The sequence below is a fragment of the Helianthus annuus genome, chromosome 4 (assembly GCF_002127325.2).
Source record: "Helianthus annuus cultivar XRQ/B chromosome 4, HanXRQr2.0-SUNRISE, whole genome shotgun sequence".
NCBI classification, from domain to species: domain Eukaryota; kingdom Viridiplantae; phylum Streptophyta; class Magnoliopsida; order Asterales; family Asteraceae; genus Helianthus; species Helianthus annuus.
Genome location: NC_035436.2, coordinates 19,347,153 through 19,360,214, shown reverse-complemented (window position 1 = coordinate 19,360,214; position 13,062 = coordinate 19,347,153). Strand labels below are relative to the sequence as shown.

The 13,062-nt window shown below is 40.1% G+C and overlaps 2 protein-coding genes across 2 annotated transcripts; both read right to left on the bottom strand.

The window, feature by feature from the left end:
• Positions 1-2,835: 2,835 nt before the first annotated feature.
• On the bottom strand, positions 2,836-6,244 carry LOC110927386 (protein FAR1-RELATED SEQUENCE 5-like). The gene is made up of 5 exons (XM_022171070.2): positions 6,070-6,244; positions 4,986-5,781; positions 4,632-4,890; positions 3,743-4,300; positions 2,836-3,584 (listed from the first exon to the last, which is right to left on the bottom strand). Exons 1-4 carry the CDS (start codon positions 6,089-6,091, stop codon positions 4,127-4,129), a joined length of 1,251 nt encoding a protein of 416 aa, XP_022026762.1. The 5' UTR covers positions 6,092-6,244; the 3' UTR covers positions 2,836-3,584; positions 3,743-4,126.
• LOC110927387 (protein FAR1-RELATED SEQUENCE 3-like) lies at positions 2,955-3,985 on the bottom strand. The gene is made up of 2 exons (XM_022171071.2): positions 3,743-3,985; positions 2,955-3,584 (listed from the first exon to the last, which is right to left on the bottom strand). The coding sequence occupies exons 1-2, from the start codon at positions 3,983-3,985 to the stop codon at positions 2,955-2,957; spliced, it is 873 nt and encodes a 290-aa protein (XP_022026763.2).
• Positions 6,245-13,062: the final 6,818 nt, after the last annotated feature.

The following is a 13,062-nucleotide window of genomic DNA, read 5'->3' as shown; positions in this document are numbered from 1 at the left end:
CAGGAAAAACTCTCACAAATTCCACCTACAAATCCAACAAGTGGAGTGGTAATTTCTATTTTATTGTGTTTATCTGTAGTATTACTGAAAAAAGTGCTGGTTTAGATGGTTATTGAAAAAATGTGCTACTTTTATGACATTTGTTGAAAAATGTGCTACTTTTATGACATTTAGTGTTTGGAATGTTAAATTGTGCTAGTTTATACCTAGTATATGTTAGTTTAATGTTAGAATTTGGAATGTGAAATTGTGCTGATTTATATGCTAAAGTGTGCTGGTTTAAATGGATTGTAAAACTGTGCTAGTTTGAAATGTGCTACTTTTATTGTAAACTTTTATCATGTGTATGTAAAAATAAAAATGGAAAATGTGCTACTTTTACAATTTGTGCTACTTTATAAAAAGAATGTGCTACTTTTACAATTTGTGCTACTTTATAAAAAGAATGTGCTGGTTATCTTTTCAGGAATGGATTTGTCTGATAAAATCCAAAACAAAAGAGCTGGACATGCATGTCAAAGAAACACACGAAATGATTGCAGAATGTTTAACAAAGTACAGAGGTGAGGAGGTTGTGGATGCTGTGGATGAGTGGAGAAAAAGATTGGTAGTATATGGTGAAAAGTACAATTTCGAGAAGCAAGAATCAGAAGCAGGGAATGAAGAAAAGAAAAAAGGAGGAAGTGGAGAGAAGACAGAAGGAGGGAATGAAAAGGAAGAAGGGAATGAAGTTAAACTTATCCAATCACAAAAAAAAATGGTGGTCTCACAATTTGATTCAACTCCTTTCAGAATCACCAGTTCAATGTGGCCAGAGATTATAAAAGAAATAGAAAAGGCAGAACAAGTAGCAAGCAGCAAAAAAGATGGTGCTGATCATGGAGTTGGTGGTGAAGAAGAAAAGGATGCAGGTGGAGAAAAGGCTAAAGATGGTAAACCTGATGGGGAAACAACAAAGAAAGGAGGTGAAGATGCTAATGAACCACCAAAGGGAGAAAGTGACACTGCTGGTCAACCAGCAAAGAAAGAAGGAAATGAGGCTGCTGGTCAACCAGCACAGCAAGGAGAGGTTTTTAAAACACCAGAAAAGGAAACCAAAAAAGACAGTGAAAAACAATAATTCATAGGTGAAGACCTAAACGCCGGAGACCAGAAGAAAAAAAGACAAAGCAAACGTACAACTCACCCTGCCGAACCTTTATGTTCACCATATATGCAGCGAGTTGTACAAATAAAAACAAAAACTGAAAAAATTGAAGTAAGGATAGCCGAATGGATGTTCTCGACAGTTGACGACCCCTGGTAAGTATAAAAACCAACAAAATCTTAATTGGATAAAAATAAGTATTTAAACTAATGTGTATTACAACAATGCAGGGTGTTTATATTTGAGACAGCATTTAGCACAAACCTTTCAAGGGTATTTCTGGAGTCGCTTCACCCGAACTTATACATACATGTCCAAGTCCTAACAGCTTGGTCATTGGTACTAAACAGTGAAGAGGTCTACAGAAGCAAAGGTTCACCGGCAAGAGTTTTCTGCCCATGCAACATGCTGGTATGTTTTCTAATATGTGCTGGTTTTAATAACATATTAGAAAAAGCACATTTAACAAAATGTGCTGGATTATTACACATTGTGCTGGTTTTGAAATATTAATGTTTTATTAATAGCTGGTTAGTCTAATATATGAAATGCTATTATTGTGCTGGTTCATAACACATTGTGCTGGTGCTGGTTTATAACACATTGTGCTGGTTTCTGTGCAGGGAGAAAACAATTTCAAACCAAAACTGAACAAAAAGACCCGCACACAAAATTTCAGAGAAAACATTGCCGCGACATTGATGACTACCGGGTTTGAAACTATTAGGAAAGTGGACATGTTGTTCATTCCAATACTACAAAACAAGCACTACTACATTGTATGTTTTAATTTCAAGGGAGAAGACATCAAGATTATAGACAACATGAAAGGGAAAGCAAAAGCACAAAAAATGGCACGTGCTAAAAGAGTGGTAATATATTGATGCCCATTAATTCTGTGCTGTTTATTTTAATTATATTTGTGATGCTTAGGGATTTTGATTTTGAAAATTTTCAAATTACAGAAAGAAATTGTATGTGATTACCTTGAAGTTGAATACCCAACAATGCACCCAAAGATGTCGCCCTTGGAACCAGAAATAATGAAAATGTCGTGGCAAACGGAAAAGAACTTTGTAGATTGTGGTGTCTTTGCAATGAGACACATGGAGACATACACAGGGAAGCATGTGAGCAAGAAGGAATGGGATAGTGGGCTGTCGAAAGAGTCACCGGAACAAGACAAAGAGTTGGTTGAACTGAGATACAAGTATTTAAGCAAAATACTTTTATCCGACATCAACTTAGCGAAAGGTGAAATGATGGAACTGTTAGAGAAGTATGAGAAGATGGAGCCTGAAAAGAAAGAGGAATGCAAGAAAAATGCGGAAAAGAAAATCAATGACAGATTGAACAAGAAATATTGATTGTGTTGGTTGAACAATATAACATTAGTTTGGTAGTTGTCTGTAATATTTTGTGCTGGTTTAACAATTAATATGGTGCTGGTTTAACAATTACATTGTACTGCTTTAACAGTTATATTAGGAAAGTTAATTTTATGCTGGTTTTACAATTAATATTGTGCTGGTTTCACTATGACAATATGTGATGGTTTCATAGAAGAAGTTTAAAATTGTGCTGGTTTTATAATTGTGCTGGTTTTAAAGAACAAAGTTTAAAATTGTGCTGGTTTTAAACAGTATATTGAATGTTGAAAAATCAAATTCTTGACAATTGCATTTACAAATCAACAAAAACTAATAATGTGCTGGTTGAATGTTGTAAACATAATAAGAATACAAGAAATCCAAACTGAAATGAAAAAAATAACAAATCCAAATATCATGATTTCCAAGACACACGACTAACTGCTCTTCTGGGAATCAGCAACAGTAGTCTTCATCTTACAAGTCCGACTATTATGTCCATGACCTCCACATATCAAACAACCTCTAGTTTTAGGTTTCTTTGATATTCTTGAAGATGATACCTCACGAAAAGACTTTAAGCGTTTGTTTGAACCACACCCCTTGTTTCTAATACCACTAGGTGGAAGAATGGTAGCAGAAGACGATGAACATGGCTGATCAGCACGAAGAATATTAGCTAATCTTGCATTCTTGTCAAGTGATTCTGCAGGAAGGTCAGCAGAATCAACCTTCAACTTCGACTCGATCACTTGGTCTCTATACAACGATAACAGGTCCATATTTGTAACAAGACGGTTAACAATATGTTCAGTTGCAGTCATTATCTCACGCACAATGCTGGAAGCGCGTTCAACTTGATTACCAGCAGCATTTTGATCAAAACTCGAAACTTTTGTCTTTTTTGGAACAACATCTCTTGTCCAACGCCCCATAACATATTTTTTAGGGAACTCCTTTATACCACAAAGACGAAGAACACAAAAGGCATGCCTACATAGCAAACCATACTGCTCATATCGGTTGCAGCTGCATTTAATTACCATATCCTTAGGAGTAAAAAGAACCTACACAAATAACAAATGCTTTATATTGTGCTAGTTTATAACAAAGTGTGCTGGTTTATATATGTAAAATTCTAATTGTAAATATAAATCACTGTGCTACTTAAAATGTATTGTAAAAAGCAGAACATGTTTGTGCTACTAAAGGTATAAATAAATACCTCATGAAGGCCGGGAAGATTGACCTGTAGAATATAAAACTTAATTGAATCACCAACTTCTTCTTCACGCCTGCACATACAATTCTTGCAAGCAAGTCGAATTTCTTCTTGAACATCAAAAAATATCCCCCGAGTATAAATCTTTACAGCTTCCCGTTCCAATTCATAATTGGTTTTCATGGCAGGTTGTGTGTATCTGGTATCATGATCACGTTTGCTGCGTTTAAACCTCTGAGATTCCATTGCAGTATCAAAATGGCTCAAAAACTCAACTAATGACAATTTTGTGTTGGTTAATTGACCAAAAAAATGATTTTCACTCTCAGACCTAGATGTTGTACGCATAAGACCGGACATATGTTCATGACGATAGTATGCAGGAATCTAATCTGATCTGAGGTTGTACATATCAGACAGCCAGCTGTTACTAGTAAGGTTGTACTTAATCATTAAATCACACCATTGTGTCTCAAACTGTGCTGGTTCAAGAGCATCAGTCCATACAACAGCACATATATCTTCTTTAAAAACCTCATCTTGTGATAGCTCAGTACCAACCTATAACAAAAAAATAATTAGTATATTAAAACAGCAAACAAATCCTAAAATGTGCTGGTTTATATGTTAAAGTGTGCTAGTTGATGTATAAACTTAAACTATGATGCTTAAACTGTGATGGTTTAAAGAAAGTGTGCTGGTTTAAAAGTGTGCTGAGTTATATGCCAAAGTGTGCTGGTTTAAAAAGTGTGCTGATTTATATGCTAAAGTGTGCTGGTTTAAATGGATTGTTTAAAGTGTGCTGGTTTATATGCTAAAAGTGTGCTGGTTTAATTTATGCTGGTTTAAAAAATTATAACATTGTAAAACTGTGCTGGTTTAAGAAAGTTACCTTTTCAGAAACTTTGATCATTATATGCCACATACACAAACGATGTCTGGTATCTGGGAAAACATCTCGGATGGCAATTTTCATTGCAGCGTCCTGATCAGTCACAACCACCTTAAGTGCAACACCAAAAGCCTTCAAAAAACTTTGAAGAAGCCATTTATATGATTCAGCAGTTTCAGATGCTAACAAAGAACCAGCAAACGTGACATTGTGATGATGATTATCGATTCCAGTGAACGGAACAAATACCAAGTCATACCTAAAAATTGAATTGATTATATTACAATTGCTTGCTGAATTGTGCTAGTTTAATAAAAATATGAATAAATGATCTACAAAAAATGAATAAAATACCTGTTCGTACGGAACGTAGCATCAAAAGACATAACATCCCCAAAGACCTCATAATTCAGTTTCATTTCTTCATCAGCCCAAAATAATCCAGCAAGAGAACCTTTTTCATCACAATAAAATTCACAAGAAAAATTCGGCAAATACAGCTTCTTCTTCATAAGACGTTGGACAGCCATGTCCACATCAAACTCTCCAATGAACAAATTAATATCTCTTTTAAAATTTTTACAATCAGTAGACGTCACTCCAACCTTATCAAATCCACCACGAATCTTTCTCATAAGGTTGAATGCCCTAACTGGACCAATATTCATCTCAGAAAAATCAGAAAGCAGTTGCTCTTCAGTGAATGTCAACTTTCTAGACGAAGCTAAAAGATGATAATCCTCTTCATCAACAAAAGAATGATTATGCTCCTCAAATACATGAGAAATTCTATAAGTATTTTTTGGAGTTAAAGACATACGGATGTGTGCCTTACATCCGGTACGTTTAGAAGGTCTCCTCCTTCGGTCATTTAACTTTTTATCAGCACCAACACTATCATTTACCGTGTCAACAGCACAGGATGTCGCTGAACCCTCTTTCGCACAAACAAAGTACTTTCTAATCACAACACCATTTTTTGAAGATTGAGTATGCTTTCGACCCTCAAACCCAGATAACTTAGCATACTTCTTATAGAAATTAAAGGCAGAATCAATTGACTGGAAATGCATACCAACTACAGGTTTGGAAGAATCTGGAACAATAGGAGTATAATACTGATTACCATTAGTTGGACAGATACGAACTCCTGAACAAATCAAAAAACCAGAACAAATAAAAGATATCAGCACAAACTTTACAATAAACCAGCACAAAAAACAAGCACAACTTTACCAGGCAAACTAGCACAAAATAAAGATATCAGCACAACTTTACAAAACTACACTTTAAAATATGATGTAATATAAAAAAACCAGCACAACTTCAAAAAACCAGCACAACTTCAGAACTACACTTTTAAATAAAAACCAGCACAACTTAGATCAAAACTAAAAACCTAAAAAGTAGATGAAATTAAAACTAGAAGGTATTTTACCATCGACAGTAGTAGACATCATTAAAATAGAGGAGGATAAATCAGCAAATCAATGAATGAACAGAGGAGCTAGGGTTCCAGCAAATCGATGAAAACGATGAACGATTCAGCAGGATTGATCTCAATCTCGCAGGTACCGGCAAATCGATGAAAACGATGAACGATTCAGCAGGATTGAGATTGAGATTTGCGATTGATTTAGATGTGGTCAGATGATGAAAACGATTGAATTAGATGTGGTCAGATGATGAAGCTCAATGAATGAATGAATGAAAAATATGAAAGAAGGAATGAAAATCGTGTGATTAAAACTAAGTACAGATCTGTTTGAAATTTGCATTTTCCAATATTACCCTTTCACCTAAATTAATGAGATTGCCACATGTAAGCTCAAGATTGCTTCTTAGGAAACTTAGGGAAGATTAAATTCTTAGTTGAACCTCTCCCTATATATATATATATATATATATATATATATATATATATATATATATATATATATATATATATATAATAGGTTTAAAAAAAATAAAAATTAAATCAAACTAGCCGTTAGGAAACTAGCCGTCTGATTGGTTGTTTTTTTTCGATTAAGCGTTTTAATTTAAACGCCGGGAACATTTTTTTTGCATTAAAACGCCCTATAACGCCTGGTGTAGTGGGTTATGGGGCGTTATAGGGCGTTATTTTTGAAATTTTTTTATTGAAAACGCCCCATTACACACGGTCTTATAGTGATAAAGATAGAATGCTCCAAGGGATTTAAATATGATGCACCGTGGTGCAATTAGAAAAATTCCTATATGAATAAACATAGATTATCATATGTAAACGTTTAAGAAATCGTTTGATATAATAAGTTCGATTGGTCATTGACCGGATGCCAAATTGCTTAAGAACTCAATGGCGACCTCTAAACTCCGAACAAATTAATTCGGAATCCCAAAAGTTTTTAAACAACTGAAACCTCATTTTCGAGCAATTAACAATTTCAAACCATCATCGGGTCTTTTTCTCTCTGTAGGCAAGTGGCAGAGTCGCCGGAGTGTCTGCCGGAGTTTCGCCTGTCGAAATAGCGTGTGAGGTCCCGCTCTTCCCCCGGAAGGTTCGGTTTGTACCTTGCATTCTATCTTGACCTAGCGTTTCCCTCCACCCGGTCGTCTCCCTTTCTCTCGGCTCGTGGTTTGTTCCTCCCCTTCCCTCTTTTCCCGCAGTGGTCTCTGGACTGCTTCGGGGCTTAGTGGGTCTGATATCGATCGCGGCTATCTGAGTATAGTTCAGCTAGATTGATTCGAATCCCATTAACACCCTTAGGGTCGAGTTTCCGCTGCTTCGTTTGCTTTTGTTGGAGGAGTAAGGGGAGTGGTTCTGTTTTGCTGGGTGGTGTTCATGGCCGGTAATATCACCAAACTCTTCATCTCCAACCTTCCGGAAGGTAGCACCCCCTGGGAACTCAGGAAGTGCCTGGATAGGTTCGGGGAGATTTCTGGTACGTTTGTGGCGAAGAAGAGAGATAAGTTTGGCAATAGGTTTGGGTTTGCGTCCTTCATAGATGTCGTTAATAGGCAGGAGTTGCTGGATAGTTTGAAGGGTGTCAAGATGGGCGAGTGTAGATTGAAGATTAATATAGCAAGGTTTGCGGCGGAAAACTCCGGGAAGTTTGGCCCCATCCCGGAGAAGGCCCGTGTTCCAGGTGTGCAGGGTCAGTCTTTCGGAATGGCGACCAACAACTTTAGGGACTACAGGTCTTACAGTAACGTGGTGGGTTCGTCTAACGATCAGGGTATCCATGCCAAGGGTGGTCTGGGTGCTAAGTTGGGTGATGAGCAGAAGGTGGAGCAGTCTGTAATTATCCCGGATAGGACTTCGGCATTTCAGGAGCTTGCCGGTCTTGCTCTTGTCGGTAGGACTGCAAACCTGGAGACTCTGGTTGATTTTGATAGACTGCTAAGCATTGCGAAGGTGGTGGTGGCGAATGTCCAGTATCTGGGTGGGCTGTCTCTTCTCATATCTTTCCATGATAAGGATTCAGCGACTCGGTTCTTGGAGTCTAAGAGTGTATGGGGCCCGTGGTTTTCTAGGTTGGAAGGATGGAACGGTCAATCGCTTCCTTTTGAGAGAGTGTCTTGGCTGAAATTATGTGGTATTCCGTTGCACCTCTTTTCATCGGAGGTGATGTCTCAGGTAGGGGAGTTGTTCGGTAAAATTCTTCACGTACCAAAAGGTTTGGAGGAAGATCAAGACCTTTCGGTCTGCAGGGTTGGGGTTCTCGTTGGTGAAGTTGAAAGAATCAACAAAGGGGTTTCGGTGAGATGGAAAAACAGAACTTACAAGATTCGGGTGGAAGAAGACCTCAATGACTGGATCCCGGACAGTTTAGGGTCTGGAGTCTCTCCAGGTGGGGGGGGAGGGTCGCCGCCGATATCGTCGCCGATGCCGTCGCCGGTGGTTGAAGGGGGAGGTTCTGATGCATGGGGAAATGTAGAGACGTTGCATGGGGAAGGTGGCGTGGGAGTCGAGGGGTTTTTTGGAGGCGGTGGATCGGATCCCCATGACATTCTCTCTCCTGTTCATGCGGATAGAGAAATGGGTGGCAGCAATCATGAAGTGGGGACAGAACCTGTGGACGTGGTCCAAGACAGTGGGCCCGGAGGTTATTGGGAACTTTTTGTGTGGGTCAGGTGAGAGAAAGTCCAAGTCTACTAGAAGGAGACGGATGGGCCATGTGTCTAGAAAGGCCCAATCTGTTTCACATTTTGACAAAGTGGGCTCTCCTATTGCTGAAAGGCCCACCAAGAGGCCCAGGGAGTCAGTTAATGAGGAGGATCCAGGATTTGGGTATGTAGGTTTCACTGACAGAGCAAGGAACAACCAGAGGGTGGAGGATTCGGTAGAGACAGGTGGGGAGGTCAGGATTGATCTAAATGTGCGGGCCAATTCGGAAGGTCCCCCCATCGGTATGTCGAAGGATGCCCCTGAGATCGTTGCTCAGGTTCTTGAGCGAGGTAATGGGGAGGCAACAAGCGAGGTTCGGAACCAAGGGGGTGCTGCGGATGAAGAAGTTCAGGCTACAATTGATATTGGTGCTCAATTAGGAGTTGAATTTGGGCATCGGACAACCGATATTAACAAATTGCTGGGAGTCTCAGGTATTAATGTTGTGGAATCATGAATTTTTTGTCCTTTAATGTTCGTGGTTTGGGGGGGTTAGAGAAACAAAGATGGGTGAAAGAGTTGAAGTTAAAACACGGGATTGGATTTATGGCTTTGCAAGAGTCCAAAAGGGAGTCTATTTCCCCGGCGGACTTAGCTGGGTTTTGGGGCAGTAGAAATTTTGCTTTCGACAGTGTCGATTCGGCCGGTTATTCGGGAGGTCTGGTTTGCCTGTGGGATGTGGCTAGGTTTTCCGTATCCAGTGTTGTGAAGAACAGAAATTATCTCCTCATTAGGGGCAAGTTGGTTGGTAGTGATTCGGTGTTGAATGTTTTAAATGTGTATGCTCCTCAGGGAGTTCCGGCTAAGAAAATATTGTGGGAAGAGCTAGTTCAGCTTATTTCTGTTTCCGATGGCTTTTGGGTTGTGTTGGGGGACTTCAATGCCGTAAGGTTTCGCGAGGAGAAAATGAACTGTGAGTTCAAGGTGACTTGTGCCAGCAACTTTAACAGTTTTATTTTCGAAGCGGGTTTATTGGAATACAATATGAGGGGCCGAAAGTTTACTTACTCTTCGTCTATCGGGAATAAGCACAGTAAGTTGGATAGATTCTTGGTTAATGCAGAATTTTTTAATAAATGGCCGGACGCTAGTGTAGAGGCTGTCTCGACGTATCTTTCGGATCATTGTTCTTTGATTATGAAAACGGTTGCGGAGAACTTTGGGCCAAGACCTTTCCGGATATTTGATTCATGGTTCGATAAATCTGGTTTTTCAGAGGTGGTTTCCAAAGTTTTGAAGAAAGATGAGGGGTGGAGTGGCCCTCCGGATTCATGTCTGATGAGAAAGTTGTGCGTTCTCAGGGCCGAGCTGAAGGTTTGGAGGGATAATATGCTGAAATCAGCTTCGGAGGAGGTGCTTGTTGCCTTGTCTGATCTTGAAAATGTTCAATCAGTTATGGAGGTTAGAGACCTCACCGAGGATGAGGAGTGGACTTTTATGGAATGTAAGAGAATTCTTTTAGAAGAGGAAGAGCGAAAGAGCAGTGATTTAAGACAGAGGTCGAGAGTTAACTGGGCCAAGTGCGGTGATGAAAACTCGAAGTTCTTCCACGCTATGGTAAACTGCAGGAAGGCATCGAACCGCATTCATGGGCTGGACGTGGATGGGAGTTGGGTTTCAAAGCCGAATCAAGTCAAAAAGGAGATTTTTAGGTTCTTTAGGTCGAAATTCGTGGAAGAATGTGTTATTCGGCCACGTCTTTTATGTTCCAATATGAGGAAGCTTTCGGATTCGGATGCGGCTATGTTGGACTCGCGTTTTTCTAAGGAGGAAATAAAAGCTGCGGTGTTTGGTTGCGATGACGACAGGGCCCCGGGTCCCGACGGGATAAATTTTCGATTTGTTAAACGCTTCTGGGATTTGGTGGAAAGTGACTTTGTTGATATTATGGATGCCTTTTATGTTAATGGAGAGATTAGCCCGGGGTGCGGTTCTTCCTTCATTGCCTTAATTCCTAAGGTTTTAGACCCGATTGGGCTGAAGGATTACCGTCCTATAAGCTTAGTGGGAATTATTAATAAGGTAATATCGAAGATTCTGGCTAATAGACTCAAAAGGGTGTTGGATAGTATTATTTCTCCGAGTCAATCTGCCTTCATTAGTGGGAGATACATCCTTGACGGGCCGCTCATTGTTAACGAGATTCAGAACTAGGCTAAAAAAGCAAAGAGAAAGATCTTCTTGCTGAAGATCGACTTTGAGAAGGCCTATGACAACATAAATTGGAACTTTCTTATCGATATTCTCAGGCAGATGGGTTTCTCCGAGAAGTGGTGTTTGTGGATTAAGGGTGTGGTTTCTTCGGCCAGGGCTTCGGTTCTTGTGAATGGTTCCCCGACTTTCGAATTCAAGTGTCATAAGGGTATGCGGTAGGGGGACCCGATCTCTCCTTTTTTATTTGTTATCGTGATGGAAGCGTTATCGTGTATGATTGTCAGGGCTTGTGGTTTGGGTATTCTCAAAGGGGTCTCGCTTCCGAATGGAGGCCCGGTGATCTCTCACCTTTTCTATGCTGACGACGCGGTCATCATGGGGGAATGGAGTAGGGAGAACGTTTTAAACGTGGTTCGAATTTTGAGATGCTTCCACATTTGTTCGGGCCTCAAAATAAATTTGAGTAAGTCTAATCTTTTTGGGGTAGGTTCGCAACAGGTCGAGGTCGAAGAGATGGCCGATGTGGTCGGGTGTAGGGCCGACGCTTTCCCTTTCAAGTTCTTGGGCCTCTCGGTTGGAGCTAACATGGGTCGAATATCAAGTTGGAGGCCGGTGTTCGATGTCTTTGAGAAGCGGCTCTCGTTATGGAAAGCTTCTACGCTTTCGTTGGGAGGAAGGGTCACTTTAATTCGCTCGGTTCTGGAAAGCCTTCCGACTTACTTTTTGTCTCTTTATCTTGCTCCGGTTAAAGTTATTCGGGACTTGGAATCTATTATTCGCAAATTCCTTTGGGGGGGTTCACCGGAGGTTCATAAAATTAATTGGGTTGCGTGGGATAGAGTGGCGTCTCCAGTTAAGATGGGGGGTTTGGGGCTTCAAAATCTTAAAGATGTCAATGTTGCTTTGCTAACTAAATGGGTTTGGAGGTTCAAGAACGACCAAGGTAGCTTGTGGGTTAAAATTATTAGTGCCCTCCATGCCGGTAACAATGATTGGAGTTTCTTACCAGTTAAAAAAACGTTAGGAGGGGTTTGGAGCAAAATTACCTCGGCAGTTAACCGGCCTTTACGTGATAGCGTTCCTATCCGTCGTTTGTTTAAAGGTTTGGTCGGTAAGGGGGATAAGATTCTTTTCTGGCTGGATCCGTGGTTGTTTGAAATCCCTCTGAAGGAGAGATTTCCTGCTCTCTTTCGCCTGGAGGTGGTTAAGACGTGCAGTGTGAGAGATCGGCTCGACGAAGGAGGTTTGTGGTTATGGAAGAACGAACCGGACTCGGATGCGGAGAGGGCTGAATTGCAAGAGCTTGGGGCTGCTGTGGCTTCGGTTTCCTTGTCTTTCGTCCCTGATAGGTGGTCATGGTTGGGTAGCGGCTCCAATGAGTTTTCGGTTGCGGCTGTGAAAAAACATTTGGTTTCGCGGCGTGACTTTAGCAACCGGTTTATCATGGAAAAATGCAACTGGGTCCCTAAGAAGTGCAGCATGTTTGCTTGGCGAGCAGAGATGAATCGGGTGCCTTCGGTTGAAGCCCTCAGTAAAAGGGGAGTGGTGATTATCGATGATATGTGTAACTTTTGCAACGAAGGTCTTGACTCGGTTGCCCATATTTTCACTGCGTGCCCTTTAGCGTTGGGAGTGTGGGAGAAAATTAGTTTCTGGTGCAGGATCCAAAATTTTTTCGTTTTTTCGTTCAGAGATTTATTAGAGATTCACAATGTGGGGAGTAGAGGGAAGTCGGAGAGGGAAGCTATTTACGGCATTATTATCACAGCTTGTTGGGTCCTATGGAAAGCTAGAAACAACTTGAGGTTTAATCGGAAAAGGGATAATGTGGAAGAGATCTTTAGTGAGATAAGGATTGTTAGCTTTTTCTGGTTCAAACATAGAGCTAGGAAAGGTATTTTAGATTGGAAGGATTGGTGTAAATTTGTAATCATTTAGTTGTGTTTGGTCCCGGCCCGGTCTTCGGGTTCGGTGTTGTTAATGAAGTATACTTTTCAAAAAAAAAAAAAAAAAAAAAAAAAAAAAAAAACAATTTCAAACCATCGTCTTCTTTAATGAGATTACTTAAACAAAAGTATATAACTTGATTAATGTAATTTAACTAAAAGTATCTTTACAGTTACT